General features: G+C 35.5%; 1 protein-coding gene across 10 annotated transcripts in view; it reads left to right on the top strand.

Annotated features, from left to right (window-relative positions):
- The window catches only part of RIMS1 (regulating synaptic membrane exocytosis 1), a 412,074-nt gene that overhangs the window by 152,055 nt on the left and 237,093 nt on the right, over positions 1-22,926 (top strand). For all 10 annotated transcript variants that reach the window (XM_069067040.1, XM_069067036.1, XM_069067039.1 and 7 more), the window contains 3 exons: positions 16,192-16,259; positions 16,893-17,003; positions 20,914-21,013. In XM_069067040.1, coding sequence (XP_068923141.1) covers positions 16,192-16,259; positions 16,893-17,003; positions 20,914-21,013 — 279 coding nt within the window. The remainder of the gene's footprint in view (positions 1-16,191; positions 16,260-16,892; positions 17,004-20,913; positions 21,014-22,926) is intronic.

Raw genomic sequence — 22,926 nt, 5'->3', positions numbered from 1 at the left:
ACCCCTTACATATATTTCCCATTTTTTTTAATAGATAAGGAAACTGACATATAGAGAGATTAAGTGACTAGCCCAATGTCATAGAATTATCAAGTGACTGAGGTGAGACTTGAAAGGTTTCCTCAACTGCAAGTCCATTGACCTATCCACTACATCATCCTGCCTTGCTTAATTTTATCTCACTTCCTAGGTGTCAGGAAATTCTTACTTAAGCATAGTAAGTCACTTATAAAGTTCTTTTGGTTAATTAGCATTACAGTGGATCTTAACTATTCAATTCTTCCCAAATTGAAAGCATCCATGGAGCCAGGTCCATGGAGAATCGAAGAACAAACATACCATAGAGTGTCATGGTTATTTGGATGTGTTTCTTATACCTTTATTCAATAAACTACCATGGTACTTACCTTTCAAAATGGAGAGAATTGAACTCAAAAATAGTATCTGTGTTTTGTCCACCACTATCTATTACTATTATATATAGGCCTTATTATTATTGTATGTAGGCAACATTGTACAGTGAAAAGAACAATGACTTTAGAATCAAGGACATGAATTTGAGTCAAGACTGTGCTTTTGAACTGTGTGACCTTGGGTAAGTCACTTCAAGAAGGAAGGAAAAAAGGAAGGAAAATAGAATCCTTGGCAGTTAGCCATATGACAGAAAGCAAGATACTGAGACCAAGGTACATTTCACAAGTAATTATGATACTTTTGAAAACTGTAAGTTAAATATTATAAAATGGTTTCCATGGAAATGTTTCCAGTGATAATCTGACATATAATTAGTGGGAAATTTCATTTCCCACTTGTCATGACAGAATAAAATTAAATTCTAACCATTCATTTTAGATTTTTTTCTATAAGGGTTAAGCTTATTATCTCAATTTAAAAATGAACAATAAAAGGAAAGCAGTATTAACGTGTGATGTATGAACAGCAGTGATAACATATATGAACCATAGATTAAGCCTGTGTTGGCATGTTTTTTTCAGCTTAATTATTTCACAAATCAGTAATTTGTAACAGTCCCTACAACTGAATTAGACTAGTTTTATCTCTTTTTCAGTAATTAGCCCTGGCTATGGTGGAAGGTCCAAATAAACTCTGTCTCTAATTTCTGTCATTAAAAGAGTGCTTGAGCTATTGCAGATCCCTTCTCCAAATTTATGGGAGTTCTCTCAGCTAGTAGAAGGACAATAATAGGATTTACATTTTTATCAGTACTTCTATGTGAAAAGCATCTCTTTCCTCTTTAAGCAAAAATTGGGATTAAAGTTTGAGGTCATGGAGTAATTTTGATAAGCAGATTTATACAAGAAGTTACAATGGAAATTGCATTTTTAAAGTACTTCTCTTGAATAGTTTTCAAAGCATCTTAGTAAACACCACTATCATTCTAATTTGTAGGTAGGATACATATTTCTGGTATTACTGTAAAGCTGCTGAGTGACCAAAGTCATTTAATCTTTTTATACCATGGTTGTCTTCCTTAATTAAGTAGATGTTAGAAGCTCAGGGGGTTTTGTAAGGGATAACATGATTGCAAATCATCTTATAAAAGTTTAGTAATATGAGCAATAGGAAAATTGGAGTACAATGGCTTCCTATTTTATTCAAGGTTAAACAGTGAGCACAGAATTGAAACAGTATTTTGGTTTGTTTCGTTTTTTTAAAGTAATTTATATTGAGTATTTTGATTAGAAAAACTCTGCTTAGCATTTAGAGTCTAATACTATTTTATATTATACCTCCTCCCCTTGCACCTTTTTAAAAACAAAATGGATTAAGATATTCAGACTATGCTTTGGTAAAATATCCTTTAAGAAGCTACTTTTCCCAAGCCTCTCTGTGCATCTAAAAGTTTTGCTTTCAAAGTTAGAAAATGAAAAAAGTGGAAAATCTTAGTTGAACTGAAAAGTTTGAGGTGCACAGAAGAGTCTAGTCTAATTTTCCTCTTCCTCAGCCTAATAGTAAGCAGAATTTGAGAGTGGAAATGTCAAGGACTTCCTATACAAGTTCAATACTGCAAGAAGAACACCTGGGCCATTTAGACTGTTTTTGTTTTTTCTGTTGTTTTAGTCGTGTTCGCCTCTTCATGACCCCATTTCAGGTTTTCTTGGCAAAATATTAGAATGGCTTGCCATTTCCTTCTCCAGCTCATTTTACAGATGAGGAAATGGAGGCAAACAGTGTTAAGTGACTTGCCAAGGGTCACAAAGCTAGCAAGTTTCTGAATACAAATTTGAATTCAGGAGATGAGTCTTCCTCACTCCAGGTCTGGTGCTCTGGCCACTGAGCCACCTAGCTGCTGTTCACCTATACTGTAGAACATGACTAATTCTCAAGATTATCTGTGGCACAGCTCTAAAGATGACACTGAGAATAGACTACCTCTTTTTGCTGAGGTAGCTTTTTTTTTTTTTAAAGCAATCAGGGTTAAGTAACTTGCTCAAGGTTACACTGCCAGTTATTTCTGGGTGTGGTGCTAAGTATCTGAGCCCAGATTTGATCCCCAGGTCATCCCGACACTGGAGCTGGTGCTCTTACTTCCTGAGCCACCTGGCCGCCCCAAGGTAGCTTTTTGTATGACGTATATTACTACATGACATAAAGTTTTAAGTGCTTAGTCAACCTGATTTGTATCAACACATTTATGTACCAAAGCAACCTAGCCCTGTTTCCACACTGGCTTTTGAAAATGAACTCATAGGGAAATTAAAAAAAAAACACAGTTAAACATTACTCTAAAAGTATGAAGTACTTAATTTTTCAATTCAGTTCAATTTCACAGGCATTTATTATAGTTGCTAGGGAGAAAAAACAAAAGGAAAACAGTTTCAGTCCTCAAGGAGCTTATATTCTACTGAGAGAAAATAGTATATACATAAGTGCAAAATACATAATAAAATACGAATAAAATATGAGTTAATTTTGAGGGGGAGAGGGACAGGCCTTGAGCTCGAGTTTCCCTTTCAGGTCAAAGAACACAAATTTGTACAAGGAACTCAAGGAACAGAAAGCCCTTTTTGTACATTTTTATTTGTCCCTGGGCTAAAAACACCCCCAGTCACCTACGAAGTTGTCAGAATCTATATAAAAATTCTCTATCATATAGGAGGGGAGGTGGGATAGGAAGCAAGACAGAAACAAAGATAGCCACCATCACCCATTTCATGAAGTAAAAGGTAGACAATTACTCTCTATTAATTTTAGATTGAAATAATGGGCTCAATGCATGCTTTAATATATATGGATATCTATTTTCAGGGACATCATTATTATCACCATAATCAGGACCATCAACCAAGTATTGATAAGATTTCTTTGTCTTTGACAAATTAGTAGGAGTTTAAGGTAGACTCTGGATAATTCAGACTTTCAAAACATCTTTTTTTTTTTTTACCATATCTGTGCTTTTTTGGGTGTAGGGGCCTCCCAGTGAGGGAGCACCTTCTACCAATGAAGACTGGCCCCTGCTTTGCTGTGCCTATAGAATTGAATGATTATTTTCCTCACTTTGAGTCATACAACCCTTTTATATCAGAGGTGGAAATAGAATCCAGGTCATCCCGACCACAAGTGTGGTTCTCTATCCAGTGATAGTTCACTGTTCAGTCACCATTTACTCTCCTGGGAACTAAATCAAAATTTTGAACTTTAAAAAAAGTCATTGCCTGAATTTGTATGTATTTAACATATTTTAAAGTTTTGCCACAGTAGTCATGAGAAAAAATGTATAATTTCCTTCTCATATTAAAGTCAGTATGGAGAATTCAGCTATTTCAACTTTTCTATTTATCTTTCCCTTATACCGTTTTAAAATAAGTTGAGATGGAGTTAATAAATGTCTGTTATCCCCAGCATGGCACTGATTTTGTACAAAGATAGCTCCATCACTGCAACTTTATATTAGTTTCCTCATTCAAATATAGTTTCCTTTTATTAGTTGAGGAACCTTTTAATTTGGACTACTATGATAAAGAAATTTTTTTTCTACTGTCATTTACCATAATCTCATAATGCATAATACTGTCACATTTTTTTTCAGTTTTCAGATCTTATTTTCCAAGACAATTTTATGATTAGTTTAATATCATATAACTTTCCAATTTAAAAAAATTCTAAAAATGTATGAACACAATATAAATGTTTTGTGTATGTATGTGTGGGATTAATATTAAGATGAGAGCATACTTCATAATTGCACTTAGAATCGTGAGACATAAAAAAAATAAAGAGATAGATATTGATTTGTTTTTGTTGTTGTTCAGTAATGTCTGACTCTTCCTGACCCCATATGGGATTTTCCTGTCATAGACACTGGAGTGGTTTGCTATTTCCTTCTCCAATGGATTAAGGCAAACAGAAGTCAAATGATTTGCCCAGGGTTACATGACTAGTGAGTATCTGAGGTCAGATTTGAACTCAGGTCTTCCTGACTCTAGACCCAACATTCTATTCACTGATCCACCTAGCTGCTTTGCTGTCCAGATTTGTGTATTTATGAGTGTTTATACACATATATTTTGGTCAGGGATTAGTCCAATATATGCACAATTATCTTTCTCATGAAGCTATTATTACCATTTAATGATACATTACCCAGGTACAACTTTGTCTTATCTAACTGCCCACAGGTAGAGATTTTAATGATGAAAGAAATGGTTCAAAAGGGAGAATAAAAGAAAACATTTTGTTAACCAACAACAAGTTAATTAATCAACTCCTGATACCTAAGAAGAGGTATTGTTGACAATCACTTCTTTTAATTTTACTTTTGTGCATGTAATGTCTTCTACTTTGTATGGAGAGATTAAAATTTCAGAAGCATAGACGATCATTTTAAAGTTGTTTGTATTAATTACTGGTCAGAATTCTGGACAGACTTCCTTGGAAATTGTTTGAGCTCTATATAAATCTTCACTCACAACTAGTTGAACTTAGAAAAATAAAGTGCCTATCTGTGATCCACTCTAATGCTGTGGTTTGGCAGCTCACATGTGGAAGGCAGAAATAATGAACCCAATCACAAATACTTTTGCTTTGAATTTTTTTTTCTTTTTTTGCTTTTTGGAGGGCAGTTGGGGTTAAGTAACTTGCCCAAGGTCATATGGCTTGTTTGTTTGTGTGTATGTGTGTGTGTGTGTGTGTGTGTGTGTGTGTGTGTTAAGTGTCTAAGGCTGGATCTGAACTCAGGTCCTCCTGGCTCCAGGGCTGGCGCTCTACTCACTGCACCACCTAGCTGCCCCTTTTTGCTTTGAATTTAACAAAGGAATCTGCCCCAAGGATTTAGAATGTAAGCTCCCAGAGGGCAGGAACTGTTTCATTTTTGTATGAGCAGTACCTTACTCAGTATCTGACACATGGAGGACACTTAGCAAATCTTTGTTGACTGATTGATTACTTGGGAAATAGAACCTCTTCTCTTAAAGATGAGAAGCTTTAAACATTTCCATAACTGTCCGAAATTTGATAGATATTCTTTCAACACCTATATCTTAAACATATAGTACATTAGGTTCTATGTATTTGATTATACATTAGCTAAATGTACATTTGACATGAAATTTCTAGAAGAAACAAGTTTCTCTCTTAAAAATTTGGTACTTACAAATTTTGCATTGTCATATTTTAATTTTTATCATTTTAATTATCACTTTAGTTGTTTTATTGGTTATTATTATGTTAGTATTTTTGCTTATTTGATGTTGTCCAACTCCTTATGGGATATATTATCTTATGGTGGCAGATGTAAGGGCCTATCAGTTTTTAAATCATAGAAATCATTGTTTATATGATAAATAACTAAATCTTTACTAGAGATGAGTTCTCTGAGGAATGAACCAAGTCCCTTTTAAGATTATTTGCCTGATTCAATTCATTTCAATAAGCATTTATTAACTGATGGTTATGTACATGGCCTATGCTAGGTACTGGAAACAAAACAAAACAAAAAAGATGAAAAGAAATAGTGCCTGCCCTCAAGTAGCTTACCTACAACTGGAAGGATACAACATTTAGATAGAATAGTAAATATTTATCTGGAGTGAAATTTTAAAATTTAGAGAGTAGAAACAACTAGGTCATCAATAATGGACTACTGCAGGAGGTAGCATTAAAGCTTTTCTTTGGAGAAAACTATGAAATCTTAGAAGCAGAGGAGAAAAGACAGTATATTCCAGTCATTGGGGACAACACTTGGAAAGCACAAGAGTGGGCTTATTGAATATCATGTATTAGGTACAATTAAAAGATCAATTTGACTGGAGTGATGGGGATGATGAGAGTAACATGAAATAATATTGAAATGAAAGAATCTAGTTTGTGCAGAAATTTAAATTCTAAGCTAGAGATTTTTTATTTTATCCTAGAGGCAAATGGGAATAATGGATGATTTTTATAAGACCCTCATTGTATTCTTTTTGTTGTTCGCTCATTTTTTCAGTCATGTCTGACTCTTCATGACCCCATTTGGGGCTTTCTCAGCAAAAATTCTGGAATAGTTTGCCATTTCCTTCTACAGCTCATTTTACAGATGAGGAAAGTGAAGCAAACAGGGTTAAGTGACTTACCCAGGGTCACCTAGTAAGGAATTGAGGCCAGATTTGAACTCATGAAGATGACATCATGAAGATGTCACCTAGCTGCCCCCCCACCTCCTTATATTGTAAGCTTTCCATTAAATTGTAAGCTCCTTCAAAGCAGGATATATCTTTTGCCTCCTTTGTATCCCTAGTGCTAAGCATTATGTTGAGCACATAGGTGCTTACTAAATGTTCATTGATTGATGGATTGATTGAGAAGTGTCCTGGTCAGATGTGTGTTTGAGGAATATCAATTTGGGAAAAGGAATGGAGAGGGAAGAAAATGGAGGCAGGAAGACCAATTAGAAGGCTTTTGCAGTCATCCAATTAAGGTGTGATGAGGGAACTGTTCTGTTCTATTCATTTATTCTTTCCCAGGCATTTATCTGTGCACTGGCTATACTCTCCTCCCTTCCCTGTCTTGATTCCTTCCTGTACTAACTCATTCTACACTATTTTCTGCTCTTAAATTCCTTCCCCCTGGTCCTATCATATATCGTGGGTTGCCAAATCTGCAGCTGAGATTATCATGACCATCTGTTGCTTTCTGTCCTATTCATGTAGTACTGAATAGAGTTGGACAAAATCACAAAACTGAGCTGTCTGGGCCAACTAAAAATTTGTTATCTAACTTCAATTTGGTCCTTACTGCATTAAGGCAAATATTTTATTCTTCTCCTATGTATTTCCATCTGAAATCTCCATAGTGGCTGTTCCAAACCTTTTGGTCTCTCTTTAAGCCTCCCACATCACCTCTCCTCCATCCTTTTAACTTTGGACTTTGCCTTTTTTTCATAGAAAAAATAATGCCATATACCAAGAGCTCGTTTCTCCTCTCCTTTTCTCACAACATTTCTCCTATCTTCTCCCATTATCTCTCCTTTCACTCTGGTCTTAGATGGCCTTTTTCTGCACCAAGACCAATCCCTCTGCTTACATCCTTGATCTTATCTCATCCCATTGTTTCTAGCAGATTGTAAGCACTGTCATCTTCAATCTCTCCTGATCTACTGGATCCTTCTTTGCAGCCTAAAACATCCTTTTGTCTCTCCTATCCTTAAAATATACTCATTAGATCCTGCTATTCCCATCTGCCATCTCTTTTCCTTATATCTTTTTTCCTATATCTCTTTTCCCATTCTTAGCTAATCTTTAGAGTCTTCTACATTGATTGCCTTTGCTTCCTCTCTCCTCATTCTGGTAAATCCTCTTGTATGACTTCTGACTTCATACCTTAATTAAATTGCTCTTCCCAAAGTTACAAATCATCTACTTGCCAAATCTAATGGCCTTTTCTCACTCCTCATCATTGTTGACCTTTTTACAGTATTTTGATGCAGTTGCTTACTTTATTCTTCTGGTCTCTCTCCTTTCTAGGCTCTTATTAACAAGGTTGTCTTCTGGCTCTCTTCCTCTTTGTATAAGTACTCCTTCAAATGGGTACTCCTCAGGCTCCTTTGCTGATTCTTTCTCCATGTCATGCTCATTTACTTTACCTTCCCCAAAAGTCTATGTCCTGGGGCTTATTTTCATTTTTGCTTTAAATTATCTACCTTGGTGATCTTGTAATCTTTTGTAGGTTTAATCAGATGACTCCCAGATCTGTCTATCTATCTATCTATCTATCTATCTATCTATCTATCTATCTATCTATCTATCTATCTATCTATCTATCTGTCTGTCTGTCTGTCCATCTATCTATCTATCTACATACAAATGTGAACAGGATATGTGACTTTATTAGAGATTAGTGCCAGATATACAGATATAACATACACACACACAGAGTGATTGCCAATTCCTTTTTCCTCCTTAGAATGTGCATTCCTTTAGGAAAGGGACTATTTTTGCTTTTCATTATATTTCCAGTGCTTAGCACAATGTCTGATACATAATAAATACTTAAATGCTCATTGAGGGGTGGCTAGGTGGCAAAGTGAATAGCACTGGCTGTGGATTCAGAAGGACCTGAGTTCAAATCTGTCCTCATATACTTGACACACTTACTAGCCATGTGACCTTGGGTAAGTCACTTAACCCCAATTGCCCTGCGCTCCCCCCTCCAAAAAAGCAAAAAAAAAAAAGAAATGCTCATTGAATGACTGATAGACATAAATACAAGTGAATGGAGACAAGTAAAGTTGTGGAGATAAAATTATTAAAACTTGGTGGCTATAGTATATAGGAAATGAGGGAGAAAGAGTCAAAGATGACCCTGAGGTTGTGAAACTGGATGGCTGAAAGGACAGTGCTTTAATGAAAAATAGGCAAGACTGGAGAAAGCTTAGATGTTTTGGATAGAATAGTATGTTTTCTCCCTGGGACATATTGAATTTGAGAAGCCTTTGAGACATCCATGTAGATATTTCTAGGAGGCAGTTTGTAATAAGCATGGGTCTGGAGTTCAGGGGAGAGTTAGATCTTCATGTATAGATTGGAGAAACATGCATAGAAATTCTAATTCAGCCACTGTAGGGAGCTGGTTAGATTCCCAAGAAAGAAGAGAACGGGTCCCTGGGTATTGTTTTAGACCCTCATTACCTCTTGCCTGGATTATAGAAGGAAACCCTTGATTTTTAAACCTTGTCTCTCCCACTCCAATACATTCTACACATTCTTCCAAATAAATTTCCCATAAGTACAAATCTGATAACATGATTTTGTCGTTCAGCCATTCAGTGATGTCTTACTCTGTGTGACCATAGCAAACTAGATCCATGTAACCTTCGCTGTCTCTCAAAGTTTGTCGAGGTTCAGATTCATTGCTTCATGATACTATCTATCCATTTCATCCTCTGTCATCCCCCTTTCCTTTTGCCTTCAGTCTCTCTCAACATCAGGGTGTTTTCCAGTGAGCCCTGTCTTCTCATTATGTGGCCAAAGTATTTAAGTTTCAATTCAGTATTTGACCTTCTAATGAACAGCCTGAATTAATTTCTTTAAGTTTTGACTGATTTTACCTTGTTGTTGTCCAAGAAACTCATAAGTCTTCTTAAGTACAAAAATTCAAAAGTGTTGATTCTATACTACTCAGCTTTCCTTATAGTCCAGCTCTCACAGCCATATAATACTACTGGAAAAGCCATACCTTTGATTATGGACCTTTGTTAGCAAGGTGATGGATCACTGCCTTGTCATGGCAATGAAACTATGACCTATGCCATATAGGGTTACTCAAAATGGACAGGAGTTCTGACAAAAGTTAATCTACTGGAGAGAGAAATGGTAAATCACTCCAATATCTTTGCTAAGAAAGCTCCATGGAGAGTATTAAAATGATAAAAGAAATGACACTGGAAGATGAGCCCTTCAGGTCAGAAAGTGTCCAACATGCTATTGGTGAAGAGTGAGGCCAATTACAAATAGCTCTAGTACTAATGAAGAATCTGGGCAAAAGCTGAAAGGAAGCTTAGCTGCAGATGTGTCTGTGATAAAAGGAAAGTCTGGTTTTTTAAATATCAATATTGCATAGGAACCTGGAATGCAAAATCTATGAACCAAGGTAAGCTGGATGTGGTCAAATAGGAAATAAAAAGATTAAACATTGACATCTTGAGTATTGGTGAATTTAAATAGAAGGGAAAGGGTGAATTTAATTCAGGCTATAACTACATATATTCCTGTGGGCAAGAATCTCATAAAGAAATTAAGTAGTCCTCATAGTCAAAAAAAGGGTGAGAAAAACAATACTTAGTATAATCTCAAAATTGACCACATGATATCTGTTCAAATCCAAAGCAAACCATTCAATATCACAGTCTGTGCTCCAACCACTGATGATAAAGAGGACAAAGTTGGTCAGTCCTATGAATATCTACAACTTCTCCTAGATGTAACACTAAAGCAAAATGTCACATTCATCAAAAGGGATTAGAATGTTAAAGTAGGAAATCAAAAGATAATTGGAATAAGGCATTTGACCTTGGATACAAAATGAAACAGAGTAAAGACTAAGTTTTGTCAAGATAACTAGCTGGTCATTGCAAACACTATTTGTTAACAACCCAAAAGGCAATTCTATATATGAACATCACCAGATGGTCAATACAGAAATTAGATTGATTATGTATTTTGCTACCAAATATGGAGAAACTCTATACAATCAGTTAAAACAAGACCTGTAGCTGACTGAAGATGAGATTATAAACTTCTTATTGCAAAATTCAGACCAAATGATTCCCCTACTTAAGTGACTCTAGTAGCTTCCTATTGCCTTTAGAATCACTATGACTCCTCTATTTAAGACTTAAAGCTTGACTGCAAAACTTGGCCCCATCCTATTCCTCCAGCTTTATTATACATTGTTCCACTTTTTACATTTCCTATACAGACCATCTCCCACTTACATGTCTGTGCTGGCCAAACCAAGTCTGAAATGAATTCCCTCCTTATCCCTTCCTCAAAGTCTCTCTCTTCTTTTATGATGCTTTCCAATACTATCTTCTGTATGAATCCTGTTCTGTCCCTAACTGCCGTCCACCTAAAACTACCTTGCTTTTAATTATATTTTATATATTTGTATTTGTTCACTTTATATTTATACTGCTAAAAGTTATATAAGTACTTATCTTCCACATTAGAATGTAAGTTCTTCGTGGGCATTGGTTCATTCTTTGTATTTATAGCATTCAGCACTGTCTGGTGCGTTGTAGGTGCTTAATAAATACTTGTTGATTGATAATTGTTTGCAAAGCACAGGTAGCAAGTAGTGAACTACCCTCTCCACCAAAGAAACTAACAAACAAAATAAATAACAACAAAAACCATGGGGAACATTTAAATATTGAAAAACCAGGAAAAGTTGACTTGGCAAGGACGAGGCTCAACTTTTCATCAGGGATGTATGCAAAAGAGGAGAGAATAGGGAATGATTTTAAGGAGATGAATAAGGGAGAATAGAGAATTCATCATATATGGACTCAGTTTTCTTAGTAAATTAGGAGGAGGCCCTCTAAAGAAGGTAGAGGACAAGGCAAAATGTGGTAGAGGAGGTTTGAGAAAGTTTGGATTGCTGTGAAGAATGTGATAGATTTAATCAAGATGAATAAAAGTGTTTCCACTACTAGGGAGCTCCCATTTATGATTAGATAACATACATTTATAGTTCACCCTATTCACATTTGACTTCTTCCAGTGGTGAGACGATAGATTGTGAGACTGATTCAGGATTGGGACTTGGCCAGGTGATAGAAAAAGAGGGCAAAGGATTTGAGAATAGAGGAGATAACTTTGAAAGTTATGTGTAGAAATTACATATACTGATTAATTCATTAAATTACATTTCTACTTCTAGAAAACTCACTATAAACAATACCCTCAAATACAACACTTTATTGAACTTTATATCAAAAGCTTTGCATTATATTCATTTATCAACATGTTGAAGGTATAGGACTCATATCCTTCCATATTTCATATTAATGATCACTATAAATTAGTTCTTATATAATTTTAATCAATATTAGACCCAGCATATTTTCAAATTAATTCTATAAACATACACCATGCATTTATCATTTTATACATTATGCCACTGTGAGTTCAATAGTATTAATTACTTGTTGTAAATATGATAATGGGAATATGTTAGTGGCATGGAAAATTTTTAATCTTAGAGGAACAAATTTTATTGAATGTGTAAATGTGTTTTTCCTTTTATTATTAATAATAGAAAAATGGATTATAATGACAAATGAGTAAACTCGGAAAGTCAATAATTCCTTTGAAAATATAGTAATTTAAAGAAAAGAGTAAACTATAATTAGATTCAGATATCTAAGGTCTAATCACTTCTTTATATAAACTTATTAATGAACTTTCATAATTTAATTGATGGTATTAGAAATATCCCCCAGAAACTGCTATGAGAAATTTGAATAGAATACAAAAGGAGCTATACTATAGTAAATCTTCTATATGGTAATATTGAATATGTATTTTGAGGTTTGTTATTTTTAGTGGCTACATACAAAAGTAAAAGATTATCACTTTAAAGCCGTTTGTTGTTCAGTTGTATCTGAATCTTTGTGACACCATGGCCCATACTGTCCATGAGTTTATTGGCAAAAATACTGGAGTGATAAGGCAACAGAAGTTGTGACTTGCCTGGGGTCAAATTGCTAGTAAGTGTCCAAGATCACATTTGAACTAAGGTCTTCCTGAGCGCAGGACCAGTGCTCCATCCACTGAGCCTTGTAGCTATAGTAAATAGCTACAAAAGCTTTTTATATTGTAGCAAATGTATAACAACTATCATAATAATAGGTATGATCATGAGTAGAATTAGTGAGGACAAGCAAGGTCAAGTCAATAACATTAATCAAATACCTACTATGTTCCAGGTGCTCTGCTAGGCATAGACAATACAAAGAAAGGCAAAACCAGTCCCTGTTCTCAAGGGGCTCACATTCAAATGGGGTGTGTGTGTGTGACATGAAAACAGGTATATAAAATCAAGATATATGAGGGGTAAATTGGAGATAATATAAGGTAGTAAACAGCAATTTAAGGAGGATCAGGAAAGGCTTCTTGTAAATGGTGGAATTTTAGCTGGCACTTGAAGGAAGCTGGGGAAGTCAGGTATTGGAGATAGGGAGGTGGGAAATCCCTGGCATAAGGCACAGCTGATGAAAGTGTGAGGCATTGGGAGATAAGAGTGTCTCACTGTTGAGTAGAGAGTTAGATTACAGAGGAGATCAAGGTGTAAGAAGACTGGAGGGATAAAATGAGACTAGTGTAAAGAACTTAGTTCAGTGCCTGACAAATAGGTGCCATATAAAATTCTTATTCCCTTCCTTCTTCTAGATTCATCACAGAATTAATTTAGGCTATTGAGATACAAATATTTACAAATGTAAGATAAGGTGCCATATACAGTGATGCCTGACTCTTTGTGACCCTATTTCATGTTTTCTTGGCAAAGATACTGGACTAGTTTGCCATTTCATTCTACAGCTTTTAGAGATGAGGAACTGAGGCAAACCAGAGTAAGACACTTGCCCAGAGCCACACAGCCAATAAATGTCTGAGGCCATATTTGCACATAGGAAGATGGCTTCCTGATTCCAAGTGCATTGCTCTATCCACTGCACCACCTACCTGCCACATCACTCATGGTAAAGGGAATTGATTTAAAATCTAGCATGAGGATGTTAGATATGATCTAAAGAGTTTTTCCTAGACAACAATTCTTAGATATTAAAACAAATTACTGAGGAAGCCTGTATCTTTTTTTTCTTTTGTTCTATATGAATAGTATCAATATTTATTTTCTTGAGACATTTTAGAGGTTGTCTTGCCTAATGGGGATGGGCAAAATGGACAAAACCTGGTAGGTATAGATCAAGCCTTGATGATGGGTAGATCAGGCACTAGACTTGAAGCTAAGAACACCTGAGTTCAAATCCAGCCTCAAACACTAATTACCGGTGTTGCCCTAGGTAAGTCACTTCTCTCTCTGCCTCAATTTCCCCATCTGTAAAAGAATAATAATAGCACTCACTTCCCAGGGTTGTTGTGAGAATGAAGTAAAATAATAATCTTAAAGCACTTAGTAGGTGTCAGAAACATACTGGGTACTATAAAAATGTTAATTATTACAATTAGTAGTAGTAGTAGAAAGAACAATGATTCTGGAATGTGAAGAATTGTGTTTAAATGCTTGCTCTGCTGCTTATGACCTGTGTGACTTTGAACAATTCACTTAAGCTCACTGGACTTCAATTTCTTCATCTACAAAGTGAGGAAGTTGGATTCAACGACCACTAAGATCCTTTTTGGCTATAAATCTCTGATTCAGTTCTTCTGAAGTGTTTCTTTCGTGACATAGCAAGATATATATTTATATTTTTTCCTTGCTTAATGATGTTCACACATTAAACCTTAATTTAATCAAACAGTTTTAGAGAAAATCAAGAAAAAAAAATAAATGTTAGTGGATTACATGGTATATGCATATAGTAGTGTACTTTTTATATAAAAATCATGAAGAGAGCTATGATAATATTTATAGATAAATGTCTAAAATTGTTAGTGTTAATTATAGCTTTGGCACTGTTAAATGCGGAAGGTCTCCCAATATTGAAGATATGGGAGCATTCCTCTTTTTTAAACTAGAAAAAAATTGGAAGATATTTTAAAAATTGATTAAAAATACTTAATTATCCTCTGTGTCACACATTCTTTCTAGAGGATACTCATTTCCCTCTGTGGTGTTATAGTTTTTTAAAAAGCAGTTCTTGGGAACAAACACTGCATAGAGTTTGAATTTTTATGAATAGTAGATATATGGGACAAAGGATATGGGTTGAATCCATAATGACCTTACAGAATGTTTTGTATTTCAATTTAGTTCCTAGCAGTTAGCTATTTATAGTATTGAGATATTATACTACACAAGACCAATGAATATTTATTAGAATTATAATGCAATACACAAAATCCTTTTTTGCCTTCTAAAAATATCATATAGGTTAAGGTAAAAAATTGGTACATATATGAGTTTTGAAATAGGAATTCTGGATGCTACAGATTCTTAATGTACATATTTTTGATAGACTGTTATAATTCTTTTAAAATAATTTTCTACCTTTGATATGACTTATCCTTCCCATTTTTTTCATAATCTATGAAGGGACCTAATTTATCTACTTTCCAATATTTAATCAAGCATTCTGACACTGACTGACCTACCTCAAGCTTCAGTGTGAACCTCTGTTGGCCTCATTGCACTAATCTGATACTTAATAGATTTGTGGCCTTTTCCTAATACACAATACCCACCAACATTATCCAATATGCTCCTTTCTGCTTTTCTTTCTAGAGTGGACCCACTCTCTACAAATAACCTTAATATACCTATTTGGGACCTTGAAAAAGGTCTCTAAGTTTTTATGACCTTCTTCCCTTCTAAACTGACTCAATAATTTTATCTTTAAAATATCTGTATCCTGTCGTTTTTCTTTTGTTCATATCTTACCCATAACTTCCTTTTTTTTCTTAGAAAATCAGGCAAAAAAACAAAAAAAACCTCACCAAAACCCTGTACATATATTCTTTTGGTATTGTTCTTTAGGTGATCAGCTATCTCAAAGTCCTTCATTCTTTTCATATATTGATCTCAATAGATCCTAGGAAGCTATTGGCATGGGTGGTGTTTTTTTTAATCATTTTGATTTTATTTTGATTGGTGGATCATGGCTACCTCCCAGAAATAAGTATAATATGAATCTATTGGATCTGGAAAAGAGAGGACAACTTTAAAGAATGATAGTGATGATATAGGTGATATGAACAATGGAGAGGGAGTTTCTCTGATGTTTATATCATCTCAATATTCATCTCAATTTCAATTAATAGAAGAGGCAATTCCACAGCAGTGAAGTCAACTTCATATTAGTGAATCCATTATTTTCCTCTTCTTTATATATCACTTTACACATTGTATCTTCTAAATCTCAATATTCTCAGTATTACTGTGGTTTTGTAGTTCAGGGCAGAGGATGAAGTTAAGGCAATTATAATAATTGACCGTGAAGAAACAACACATAGTGATGTCTTTTCCATTTTGAGAACGTACTCATGTCTTTTTGTTTATGTTCTTTAGGTGACTTGGATTATTACTGGCTGGATCCTACAACGTGGCCCAGTAGGGAGACTTCTCCTATAAGTTCGGTAAGCAACAGAGTGAAATTAACCTTTCAGGCCTCAATTATATTTCTGGCTGATCATTAGCTGTTGGTTGCATTAATATCTCATAGATACTTCTAGTGTTCTGCCTCATTGTGAAACTTGTAACATCGTAGGAAATTTTACTTTTCTTAATTTAAAGAACTCAGCATGTGATTTTGAAAAACACCATTATCAACAAATTCTAGATTTCATAATTTTAAAGTAAAAGATGATTCTTAAGTTAAAAAGTATTAATGTATTTGCACTAGACATTCAATACATTAGTTGCATGAAATCTAGAAACCAAAATACTGTAAAAAAAAATCAATGTTTTTGAAGCAAACAGGAAGATAAATTTTAAACATTTAGATTAATTTCTTTCCAAAGGTGTCATTCTGTTAATGATGTCATTAATTATATTGAGTTTGATAAATGTCTAGTGCAAACAATATGTAAATCAAATTTTAATAAACCTAGAAACAAGACCTACTAATATGAAGAATTTCTATTAGACTACTTTTTAGCTGAGGTAGTCATAATTACATTGTGATATATATGTATATATATATATATGATATTAATTCTTCCTATGTGTGAAATATATCTATTTTTTTCTTTTATTCCTACTTTTAACAGCATCCTGTAACGTGGCAACCATCTAAAGAGGGTGACCGCTTAATTGGACGTGTTATTCTTAACAAGAGAACAACCATGCCCAAAGAATCAGGTGCACTACTAGGATTAAAAGTAAGCATCTTATAAATGCATTTAAAAGGAACTTCTGAGCTGCATTGTAAATTAGGGTATCCATTATCTCCAGCACGAATTTTGATTTTTTTAAAAGTTCCTTAGGGGCAGCTAGGTGGTGCAGTGAATAGAACACCATCCCTGGAGTCAGGAGGACCTGAGGTCAAATCCAGTCTCAGACACTTAACACTTACTAGCCATGTGACCTTGGGCAAGTCACTTAACCCCAAATACCCCATCCACCCCCCTCCAAAAAGAAAAAAAAAGCATCCTCTAAAAAAAAGTTCCTTAATTCTGCCCTCTTTCCCAAATTATGTTTTCTATGATGAAACTATATGTCTATTATATTTCATATATCAAAACATCTAGAAGTTTAAAATTCAATTCATTTAACACATGAATGCATTAAGAAAATGTAATGAAATGAAGGCAATAAAGAATGTTTTCAAGCAAACATCTTGTCAGGAAATAGTGAATTATGTAATGCTAGATGAAGGGGATATGGTACACCTTCCAGTTTTATTAAATTCTTTCAGGTAACATGAAAATATCACTTAGTTTTACTGGTTGAGGGAGCAGGTGTGAAGAATCTTTTCTTTTTTTTTTGCTTTTTGGGGTTAAGGGATTAGCCCAGAGTCACAAGGCTAAGTAAGTGTTGAGTGTCTGAGGCTGGATTTGAACTCAGGTTCTCCTGACTCCAGGGTCTGTGCTTCATTCACTGTGCCACCTAGCCACCCCATTAAGAATCATTTTTAATAATTTCAGTCATAGAATAGTTAAGATTATGATAGTATCTTTAGAGTAAACCATGTATGCATGTGTGCGATTGTGTATAATCAAATGTAATTTCAAAAGCCTATATTCATGCAAATAATCATTCACATTTTACAAATCAGTATTCTTGAAATTATTCAGTTTGTCATTCCTTAAAAAAGAAAAATAATAAATTGTGTTTGGTATTATTATGATTATTATTATTACATTGTACATTACCATTAATTGCTGGGATTTGGGAGGAGTGCAATAGCCAGCAGCCCCTGCCAATCAGATTTGGACAGGTCAGTTTCCTGGGAAAAGACTTTCTGCATGGATCTTTGGGGATTTCTTTTTTGTTCCCAAACTGAGAATATTAAAAACCCATATTTGGGGAGAAATATAATGGAATTTAAACAAGTTTGTTGTTATGTGGCAATACAATGTCTAAGGGAAAATATCAAGCACTTGGTAGTATTATAGAGAAACATTGAGAAGTTAGGGTAAAGTATATAATGATCAGAGCTCTGACTAGTCATTTTCATCTCAGGATTGGAGGGGAGGGAGAAAAACCTAGTGAGAAAGAGACCTATACCAGACACAAAACCCCTTGGTTGCAGAAGGAAGGATTGTGAGGAAGAGACTGCTACTGGAATGTATAAGAAGAGATCAACTAGGGCAGGGGTGGGGAACATCACAGAAGTTTGGATTCGGTCTAAAGGCTGCACTTGAGGACCTAGAGGGCCACATGTGACCTTCAGGCTGTAGGTTCCCCAACCCTGACAGAGATTCCAACTGGATTTTACCTTCAGGGCATTTGGGCACACAAAACTCATTCTTCCTTGGTTATGGTCAGGCCAAAGGTGAGGTCTGTCATACTCTTTAAGAGAGGGAAGGGGGATAGGGTGGCTAGGTGGAACAGTGAATAGAGCACTGACCCTTGAGTCAGGAGGAACTGAGTTCAAATCCAGCCTCAGACACTTGACACACTTACTAGCCTTGTGATCTTGGGCAAATCATTTAATTCCATTTGCCCTGCCTTCCCCCTCCAAAAAGCAAAGAGAGGAAGAGAGAGAGAGAGAGAGAGACAGAGAGAGAGAGAGAGAGAGAGAGAGAGACAGAGAGAGAGAGAGAGAGAGACAGAGAGAGAGAGACAGAGAGAGAGAGACAGAGACAGAGAGAGAGAGAGAGACAGAGAGAGAGAGAGAGAGAGACAGAGAGAGAGACAGAGAGAGAGAGACAGAGACAGAGAGAGACAGAGACAGAGAGAGACAGAGACAGAGAGAGAGAAGGGGGAGGGGGAGGGGGAGGGGAAGTTGGTTGAGGTCTAGTCTCCTGATATTCTAGATGACCAAAATTTCCTTCTGGAGTATTGGCTGTATGTGGGGGAGGGAAGAGAGAGACAGAGACAGAGACAGAGACAGAGACAGAGAGAAAATGTGTGTGTGCATGTGTGTATTGGCAACCACACTGGCATACCCAGGATGGCTGCATACCTAGGGTGACTGCTAGCACAGGTTCTTAGATCTGCTTTACTAGGAAAGATAGCTGTTTAAGGGATCAACAGTTTTTTTTTTATCACATTTATGGTTAGGGGAAAAGTGAGCACCCTGAACGTCAGAGAAAGTACCAGCATAGAAATAAACACCAACAGACAGGGCTCAGACTGCCTGAACCAACTATACATTTTACAGACATCCCTAGATCGAGAGAGCCTTTACATCTGAACAGTCGGGGAGCTCTGAACATATGGCCACTCAGAATCTAAAACCAGGGAATCACAAGATCCTTCTCATAAGCAAGTCCCCAAAGCAAAGTGCCAGCTCAGAGTATATAGACACTTCTCAGAGCCAGAAGGCATCACAACCCTCCTGACTCAGTGCCTAATTAGAAATTAGCAAAAGGTGTGAAAGTTTTCCTACAAACAAGCCTCCCCTAAGCAAGCTTCCCTTAATGGGCTCCACCTGAGGCCTATTAAAGGGGGGGGGGATCTTATATTCCATTAATATTACAGTGTGGGAGAGAGAAACAGAGAGACAAACAGAATCCAGGAGTGGGGAGAAAAGGCTCCCAGGAGTGCTGAGGAGGGAAAGAGTTGTGAAATGAGGTAACCTTAGAGCAAAACTGGTTTTTAGTTAATGGTTTTGGTAAGTATAAGAATTATTTATCAGGGTTAGTGAATACAAGGCATCTATAGAAGGAGGAATATGTGATTTTGAGTCCCATTTCTAACACATATTGTTAGTATGATATTAAGAAAGCCACATTTATAGTCTTAAAGAGTTGCCCAGGTAATTGAGATGTTAAATGTTTTGCCCATAGTCACACAGTTAGTTTATGTTAGAAGTGGGAACTGGACCCCTGACTCTAGTCCAGCACCATGCCAATCAACCCTTTGTTACTATCTTAGGTAGTTTTTGAAAAGTTGTTTCAATTCAATTTACTAAGCACATAATCTGAGGTAAGGCGTAGAGGTAGATTGAAGGGCAGGCCTTTTTGTCAGGAAGATTTGGGTTCAAGGCTTACCCCTGATACCTACTGGCTGAGTGACCTAAGCAAGTCATTAAACCTCTCAGTGCCCACCCACCCAGGCAAATCTCTAAAATTATACATCATAGGAGAGTTGTTGATCAGTATTGTCCAGAGTATTTCCTCATTAGGAGTTCTTCACACTGCAGAAACCAAAGGCCTGGATCAAAAAGAAAAGAAACAAAAATCAGTATATACAAGTAGTAATTGTTACTGTAAGAATGGACTTAAAAGAAATTCACTAGACCCAGAAATAAGTAAATTAGACAATTACTATTTGACTAGCTTAAAGAACCTGAGTGTTGTTTTTTCAGTGTACAAATTATTGATTTGCTTAGGGATTTTCAGGCAGCAAATGAAAAGAGCTACCTTTTGTCAGAAGGTGATTTTTCATTAGGAAAATAAATGCCAAATTCTTCTTGTTGTTTTTAAGGAATATTTTTTCATTCTTTTAAAAATCAGATAAAAATCAAACAATATAACAGAATTTCATTTTGTATCGTTGAAGCATGTAATTGATAAAAAAAAATTTCATGAGTTATAAATTAGAATAGAATGTAGTTTTAACTGATAAACCTCTGTTGCTGCAGCATTAGAATCAGAACCTTACAAGTTTGTGATTATCTAGGTTGTTGGAGGAAAAATGACTGATTTAGGACGTCTTGGTGCCTTCATCACCAAAGTAAAGAAGGGTAGCCTAGCAGATGTAGTAGGACATCTAAGAGCAGGTAAAGAGATACTTTTATATATATATATATATTTTGAACATATTTTAAAATATATCTAATAAAACATTCCTTTTGTTACTTCATTGTTAATTGTTAATGCTTTGAATGTTGAACAAATTATGTAGAAGAAAAATTAAATATAATTTTTTTTTCAGTGAGCCAGTGGACAATCTACATATGTTAGCACCTGCCAGTGACAGTGATACAGAAATATACTCTAGGGTATACAACACCGTGGTTCTTGTGGACCAATAGAGATCCACTGGAAATGAGTAATATTCATCCTATGAAGTGTCATTGATATGAAATTACTGAATTTGTGTTGCTAACTTCATAATATTGGTGCATGTTTCAATTAAGATTTAAACTTATGTGATATGTACTCAATCCTTAATCATTTTCCTCAGAGACCATTATTCAGTGAAAAGAACTATTAATGCAATAGTTCCTAACTCTTCTACTCCAAAAGTTGTTTATGCTGTGAAACAATAGTTGTGTATGTAACAGTAATATACCTATGAAATTGCTAGTAAATGTACCTTCTACAGAGCACCTGATGTAACTTTTTAGGGACTACAAGTATGCTTTATATCCTTTGTATTTTTCAGTATTCACAATAGAACATGGATATTATGATCGATTTGATGTTTATGTGGTTGCAATAAATTCAGATATTTAAATTTTTATGGCAATGGTTAATGTTGCTTCCATCACCTTGACCCTTATACATAACAGAGTAAAATGAGCTGGGAAATCCAAACATAGTCAATGTTAACTGAAATCCAAAGATAATTTTCCTCTACCTTTGACACAATGGTGTTTTTCTTTCCTTTGTTTTCTTTTCTTCTTTTTTGTTAGCTGATAAAAGAATAACACCTTATTTTTTACTAGTGTGTTTTCTTCTGTATTCTCCTGCATTAAAAGTTTTGAGGAGTTCTTAGTCTAGTCGGGGGAAGGAATTAAGGAGACAATGAAGAATTAAGAGGCAGTAGTCACATCGTGGGGGGAAAAAGAGCTTTGATTTATTCTAAATTCACAACTGGGTTCCCTTAGAAAATATTCTAGAATACTGTCTTTAAAGGCTGGTCTATATGGTTTACTAACATAACTGAAGATCAAAATACTTAACTTCCCTGTGGCTCAGTTTCCACATTTGTAAAATGAGGAGAATTGGACTACATGGTTTCTAAAGTTGCTTGCAGCTCCAGATATGTATTCCTAAACTTCTTTGCAGTATAAATGCTGCACAGTAATTACAGAGGAAGAGGCTGAGAATCAGAGATTTTGCTCCATCTGCTGCTTAGTTTGTGAAGGGACTCCATGCCAACTCTTTTCAGAGACCAATTATGATGCAACATGCAGCATAAGGAAGATAATCAATTTTTGAATGCCCATATGTGGGCCACAAGCTGAGCATGTGCTAGTTTTAGTGAGTGGAATACCAGCCTCAAAACGGGTAAAGCCTGACATACAGCTGTGCCCTGTCTGAGAAAACCCAATGGCAAAAACCTTAATTTGCAGAACAGATCAACCAAGCAGTGATTTTCCTTCAGCGCTGGGAAAAGATCCTTCCCTTTGTGGGAGGAATCTTGCAGGTTTCCTTTAAATATGAGCTCCCCAGAGTTTCTTTAGATTTCATTAACAACTTGACAGCAATTTGTCAGAAAAAAACAAATCTAAAATGGTAGAAGCTACTGCTAATATGCCTAAACAACTTAGCTGTGATCTTCTCTTTATAACCGAGGTTTGTGACAGGAGGATAGGAAATTGATCTGCAATTTTATTGCTAGACAGACCTCCCAGAGGAGGAAACTCCCTCTACAAATGCAAGGTTGCAAGTTTTCTACAATTAATAGTCTTAGATATTTGCCTGAGAGAATCCTTGACTTACCCAAGATCAAACACTTAGTATG

This window comes from Petaurus breviceps, unplaced genomic scaffold (genome assembly GCF_028583685.1).
Source record: "Petaurus breviceps papuanus isolate PSGF00001 unplaced genomic scaffold, PetGlider_PUasm1.0 90734, whole genome shotgun sequence".
Classification (NCBI taxonomy): Eukaryota; Metazoa; Chordata; class Mammalia; order Diprotodontia; family Petauridae; genus Petaurus; species Petaurus breviceps.
This window is presented reverse-complemented; position numbering and strand designations above follow the sequence as displayed.